The sequence below is a fragment of the Pundamilia nyererei genome, unplaced genomic scaffold, assembly GCF_000239375.1.
Source record: "Pundamilia nyererei isolate P.nyererei 1_Seehausen unplaced genomic scaffold, PunNye1.0 scaffold00107, whole genome shotgun sequence".
Taxonomy (NCBI): Eukaryota; Metazoa; Chordata; class Actinopteri; order Cichliformes; family Cichlidae; genus Pundamilia; species Pundamilia nyererei.
In genome coordinates this window covers 260,113-267,084 of record NW_005187508.1, presented here as the reverse complement: position 1 = coordinate 267,084, position 6,972 = coordinate 260,113, and the positions used below count along the sequence as shown (strand labels likewise).

Below are 6,972 nucleotides of genomic sequence, written 5' to 3'. Positions count from 1 at the left end.
ACAGAGAAAACACAGAGACAGGAGCGACTACAAAAAGGTATAATCTGCTCTTATGAGAGTGGCCTACACAGGATGTTATTTTCCTCCTATAATATACCGCACAATAAATTGGCGTGAATGTCATCACGCATCACTCATCGTGTTTTTCCTCCAATTGTTAACAGTCTCTTCGCTCTGTGCCAGTGCTGCAAGCAGGCCAAGGTCCAGCAAGAGAAGCAGAATGTCTAAAAACTGAGATGGCACCAGTGCTGAATAAGACAGCCCCAGGCCTCCACAGCCACCCTAACAGGACTTAACAGTTAACCAGTGGCCAAAATCCCATATAGTGCACTTAGCATGAAACCCACTTATGGCTCTTGCTGAAAGATATAAAAACAATTAAAAAAAATAAAAAAATATACAGGCCTGACATATAAAATGAAAATCACAGGGGAAAAAAAGTTGTGCACAGAATCCCAGTGCACTGGTGGAAGAACTGTGTATGTTTTACTATTTTAAAAAAAAAATCCTTTTTAGCTTTTAATTTGTTTTAAACTATTTTCAACTTTGTTCCATTTGTTTTTATTGCTATTAACTTCAGCCACCTCTTATCACCTTTCATTTTTATGGAAATTGGTGCAGAGATTTTCTGAAATAGGTAAACTTACAAGTGAAAAGGAAAAATAATTTGTACAATTCTAACGTGCTTGAAAGTCATTGTGTGGTATGACCAGCTTTATTTTTCAAGATGATCCCACACAGATGGATCAACTGCAGGGCCAGATGCATCTCTCATAACTTTTAGATACTGTTCATCTGCTGTAGATTCTTTTTAAGGCTTGCCACGTCTTCATTTGTCTTCCACAGTTTCCTCAAATTTATTTAAGTACACACTGCACACCTGTTGTGACACACCAAGTTGTCGGCTAGTGTCTCTTTGGAATTCACCTTGTTGGTGCAAAAATACAATTTTATATCTGTCAAATTAAGTTATCTTTGGCATTTTTCATAAATTCATCTAAAGAAACAGGAGCAAATTCTCTGTTTTTACGACAGGCTGCTACTAACAAAGTGCTTAAACATACAATTGAAAATCGGTTCTTTGCTAAGTCGTTTGCTTTGTAGATACAACTGGCTCAAACCTCGAGTTAGGTGCTTTTTTGTGCTTGATTGACTCATAGGTCAGTGTTAACAAACAAACTAACAAATAAAATATAAACTTTTTACAGTTACAGGGACTAGGTTGAAAATGAGTGAAAAAGCCGCCAATGTCCAATGAAAAACTTTGAAAGACCAGAAAGACTGAAGAACTATTAGTCAAGACCATTAAAAAAACCAAAACCAAGAAAGCCTGGATCCTTGGTAGCACAATGTAAAGAAACGCGGGGTGGCTTTTGCGTAACTGCAGATGCACACAAGGATTTGTAACACTCACAACATTTAAAGTTAGAGAAAATGTTTAAGATAACCTAGCCTGCTATTTGGGCATTTGACAGTCTTATGGGCATATTTTTTCATTTGTGGTCCTTTGTGAATCTTTGACAGCTATGGAACAGTTAAAAGACAACTTCATGCATTGCAATCACTTGACTTTAATTAAATAGCGTTTGAATCCCTGCAGGGAAAACCCCAACTTTAAAAAAAGCTGATGTAACCACTTCCTGTATAGAAACATTATGTAGGCCATGTCTCCAAAACAAAGTTCATATGTATTCACAAGTTGTGCTCGATGTCTTGTGACAGTCGGTTGCAGCTTTCCTGTGCTGCTTGCTGGCCCCTCGAGCTCTAACCTCTGTACAGCGAGTGCACACAGTATGTGACAGCAGCGTGACACTGCTGAAGTGATTGTGTTCCTTAATGCATGACTATATCAGTCAAATTGCCATCACCTCTAACTATAGTGCATCATCATTAGCACAGAAACAGAATCGGAAATTAGACTCCAGAAGCACTGCACAGGTGTTAATGATCTACAAACACAGCAAGCCTAACAACACATGTGTTTCATCTAGTTCCAGATAGGTGCACTGAATATGATTTTATTTCTTTTTTAAAAACTTCGATTTTAATGGACCTATATTTGGATTGTTGGATTTCAACCACAGTGTTGAAATGCATACAAAATATCCGAAAGGAAAGATGAATAGATTGAACATAGCTGCTTTATAAAATGCACAGATACATTACTGCGTGCAACAGTGCAAAAAAGAAAAAACAAACAAACAACAAAACCACACAGACAGACAATTTGGGACACAACCTTAAAACGGGAAATGAAAGGCACACATGTATATACAGAGCATTCAGTACTTTTGCACTCCACCTCTAACTCTAATGCCTGCTGAGCCTCAAGGTTAAATCACACAGATGTGAATGCACACGAAGCTTTCAGCTCACCGACAATCATTCTACATGCTTTCATGTTTCCTTTCCACTCTCATTACTCTGCCGCTTCTTCTCACCTGTCTATCTGTCCATCTATCTATCAATTCTTATGCATTAACACAGTAACAAAGCTCTGCTAACTTTCTTTCTACCGTCTTCTTGTAGCTCAGGATGTCAGATCATCCTAAATAGCACACGGTGCGCAGTTAATCACATTTCCTCTCTTCTTGGTTCTGACACTCTATTTGGATAATCCAAATCCTGTTCAATAGTTGGACCTGAATGTATCACATGGCTCCACCTGAGCTGATGGGATCTCACACAAGTGTGACTGGCAGAGAAAGTGAGACAAATAAGTACAAGTTACATAGAAAGCCGTGTATAAAAAACAGCACTTTCCCTTAGCTTTAAAAAATAAATAAATAAATAAATAAATTTCACTTGCGCTTTTGTTGCTCTGCCTCTCTGTCGGATATCAAACACGTCAAGGACCTTCAGGTAACAATTCCCAGTGCATTTGTTCAGCAGTGTGGTAAAACCACTCAGAGCTGGAGTACATTTTTTCTATCATGTTAAATCTGTTTGTTTTTCAGTCACTGAGGTACAGTACATAAAGACTGTTATGTGCAGACATGCTTATTTTCATATATCCCATCTTGTGTGTGAGAACAAGTTCAAGCCTGCACAAATCAGTCCTGGTGTGGAGCCATTTAATCTGTGCCTAGAGGGAAGACGTGTTTTTTTTTAGCAAATACACACCACCTAAACTCTATTGGACTATTTCCAGTTTTTTATCTGTATAATACAGATGTTATGCCTTTAATTACAAGCTAAAAAATCTTTAAGTATTGCTCAAGGTAAAAAAAAAAAAAGTATTTCCATTACTGTAAAGAATGACAGTTGTTTATGGGACATATGCATGCAGCCTGGCAGCAGGACCACATGGTCAGAGGCTACTGGTATGTGCCATGACAATCAGTGGCGGCATTAACTTCACTAAGTGGCCCTAAATACCCACGTCAGGTTAATCGTGGCTGACAGCACCTTCTTGAAGTCAGCTAGTTAAGAAGCTGTTAAAAGAGGAGACCAAAAGGCGCACAACACATCGCGTTATATTCCTTTAATATTCCCACAGGGACCCACGGTGTGTGGGTTTAAAGTGGACTCGCTCTACATTGTTCATCTAGGCCTTGCTGCTGCTGACTCTCTCCTCATACCTGCTTATTATAATTAGGCCCCTTTTTGGGGGGACTCTGTGGTGCCTCACAGACTGCTCTGCGCCTTTGTGATTCGCACAGGCCTCGGCTATCTCTGCTAAGCAGGGACTGCTATCGCGGAAACACACTCACAGGCAAGGATCATCCCAGCATCGCTATTAGTGTATTTACTGTCTCAGCGGAGCGGCTGATGAACGTGTGACAAACGGCACAACGGGCCCCGTGACGCGGCGCTTGGACACAACGACAAAACGAGGAGCGCGTGATCACAAACCAATGAGGGTGGCTAGAGGGAGAGAAAAGAGGGGGGCTGGAGCGGGGCGTAAATGAGATAATGTGGAGTTGGGGTGGTGGGGGCGATAATAATATAAGCCTGAAATGTTACTTACATCTCTGAATTTATCCCATTTCCCCGTGAGCCACTTATCATCCAGAAAATTGCCGCTCTCGGAGCGAGCGGAGACGTGTCCAAAGGCGACGGCGCACACACACAGCAAGGCGACGCTCAGCATCTGCGGACACACAACAGCACACACAGATAGAGAGAGGACATTGGGTCCGGCTGTAGGACACCGCAATCGCGCTGAAACAGAAGCAGTTCAATCTGCGTCGCATCTGCGACGAACGCTGAGCGTCAGCTCGGTAAATATCAACACGGAGCTTTCTGGTGGTTCTTTCCTACCTTGTCGCATCAGCTGCTCTCCAGACTGTATGTGCTCGCTGCCGTTCCTGTCACTAGTAATAGCAGCCTCTCCTCCCTCACCGTCTCTCCGCACCGGCTGTCTGTGCGCAGCAGAAAACGCGAACGCGCTCGGTTGCGTGCACGAGCTCTGTGTCTTTTTCTGTTTTTTTGTATCCGCGCGTAGGAGACGCTCCTGATTGTTGGATGTGGTGCTGCTATCAGCTAAAGTGATTTCCAGTGATTACCGCTTACGAAAACTGTAGCGCTGGTCTTCAGTATTTACAGTTTTGTGCAAGAATCTATTGTAATTCGCACTCCAACAATAAATTACTGTCAGTATCTATGATGTACATTTCCTTGTATACTTTTCAATTAAATACACAAAAGGAGGTAAAAACAAACACATTTAAAAAAAGATCTCTTGGGAAGAGCAGTTCATGTGCAGTTCTGATTTGGACTGTTCCAGCAGTCAAATAAGGCCTACCGCAAACTTCGCTTTGCATGTTTTTAAAGGGTAATGATGGCTTTTAAAAATGTAGATTATAATATTCATATTTAGTTGTTCCCACAAAGAGTTTTAAAAATGAAATCCCAAACATGTCTTTAAAAAACCCTAATTTAATAAAGTAAAACTGTATTTTTCAGAAAATGTCATGTATGAGCGTAAACTCTAATTAATATTAGGTTAATAGCACGAGATAAAATGAGAATTTAACAACAATCTTTTTTTTAAAAAGTGATATATGTGAAATTTTAGTAAAATTGTGAAAATATGCAAAAATCATGTTTATTAGGCACAATTTTTTCATGTTATTTTACATTAGACAAGTTAACTCACAGACTAATTTTGGTAATTATATTGATATTCCATGTATTTAAAATAATGGGAACATTCTGTAAATTTTTTAAAATTAAAATCCTGTTAAAATACAGATTTCATTTACAGGGTGCGTTAAGTAGTCTAATCATAAAGGAAGGTTGCAGAGACATTTTATATTTTGTAAAAATGATAATAAAAGTAATTATTCGAATTAAAATATGATCAAAAATGAATTCAAAGAAAAAGAGAAAAGTGTTTTCTCCCAAATAAATCAGTCTCATCAGTGCTGTTTGCCCAGGAGTGATGTGTGAGAGAGTTTCACTCCAAGGTCAGCTGAAAGGTCAGAAATTCCCCCAAATGAACCACTCTGCATAATCTGTGGGTATGGGTGGAGCCACTCTCTGTTAGGTTAACCCCAATTTTGAACATGCAAAGTCCAAGATCTTCCTCCCAGTGGCTCTCTGTGTGGGGCAGTACTTTTGGTTTTCAAAGAACATCTCAGGACCACATTGTGGCTTTATTGTTATGGTTTACAGCTATATGATGGCTCATACCTTGCCTCCATAGTGTAGTGGTTAACACATTAGCTTGACAAGAGAAAGGTTGCTGGTTCACTTCCAGGGATTGTGTGAGGAGGGGCATCCTGCTGTGGTGAACCTTTGTGACACGGAAGCAGCTGAAAGTAGCCTGATGGGTGGCACATTTAAAGGGACAAAAGGAACCAGCAACAAACTATACAGTTGTTGAGTTAACTATCCTCTGCAGGATGGCTCTTTGAGAAATGCTCCATGTGACTGAAATGACTGAAGCAATATTGTTTCTAATAATATATACATTATTTAACTGACAGTTATTCCAGTGTTACCTTTGGCTCATCGCCAGTCCATCATAATGGCATCACAGAGAGACGGGCAACCAAACACTCATATATCTACAAAAGTAGCCAATTTAGAAAAACCAATCAACCTATTTATCTAAACCACAGGACACACACACACACACACACACACACACACACACACACACACACACACACACACACACACACGTCACGCTGAGAGGCTTCAGCTGACCAGCAGCTTCAAACCCTTCTTGAGGTGAGAAAACCCCGTTAACCACTCCAACAGCATGCCCTCCCACATTCTGGAAGATGAAACACAGTTTTTCAAAAGTGATATTCTTAATTTTTCAAAAATTAAGAATATCACTTCATTTTCTTCCTCCATATACCGTCCAGTGACACAGTGAGGATGTGTTTAATCAGATATTACCTTTAATTTGTCAACCTGACGCAAAAGATGATGATTTAAAAAGAAAAAGAGCAAAAGCCTTGTAACCACTTATGGATGACCAAGTTAAAGCCGATTATTACCAGTCTGAGAGGAGAGAGTCCTGGTGGTCAGGTGGGTCATGGCATTATAATGCACAGTTGCTGTAGAAACCAACCTTGACCTCAGCTTCACATCTACAGGAGAGTGTGTGTGGGCATGTGAAAAGGATGACAGAGTACCGACATCTGAAAGTCAAATTAGAACTATGAGGCATGCATGACTGCATCGGGAAGACACACAAGAGTGCACCATGCGGCCGTGCACAACTTGGAAGATAAATGGTCAACCGCATAAGTACAACTAGATGTAGACAACCCAAAGAAAATGTTTGAAGTGCACTCTGTGTTTGTTCCAACAGGAAGTTTGCAACATGTAAACAGGAAGCCGATAGTAGAAAAAACCATGGTGGTTGTAGGAGCAGGAAGGTCTGTCTCTGAACTGTTGATCAACAAAAAGTGATTTAATCTTGGTTATGACATTTTATTTTGTTTGTATTTTTCATGGCTTGCCATTCCTTTGTGCTTTATGAAATTTGTGCAATAGGAAGCTGCAAAAGAG

General features: G+C 40.2%; 1 protein-coding gene across 2 annotated transcripts in view; it reads right to left on the bottom strand.

Annotated features, from left to right (window-relative positions):
- The window catches only part of spock3 (SPARC (osteonectin), cwcv and kazal like domains proteoglycan 3), a 16,841-nt gene extending 12,441 nt beyond the window's left edge, over positions 1-4,400 (bottom strand). For both annotated transcript variants that reach the window (XM_005741080.2, XM_005741081.2), the window contains exons 1-2: positions 4,264-4,400; positions 3,971-4,093 (exon numbers count right to left, since the gene is read on the bottom strand). In XM_005741080.2, the coding sequence (XP_005741137.1) occupies positions 3,971-4,093 (123 nt within the window). In that variant the 5' untranslated portion in view covers positions 4,264-4,400. The remainder of the gene's footprint in view (positions 1-3,970; positions 4,094-4,263) is intronic.
- Between the last annotated feature and the right edge of the window lie 2,572 nt (positions 4,401-6,972).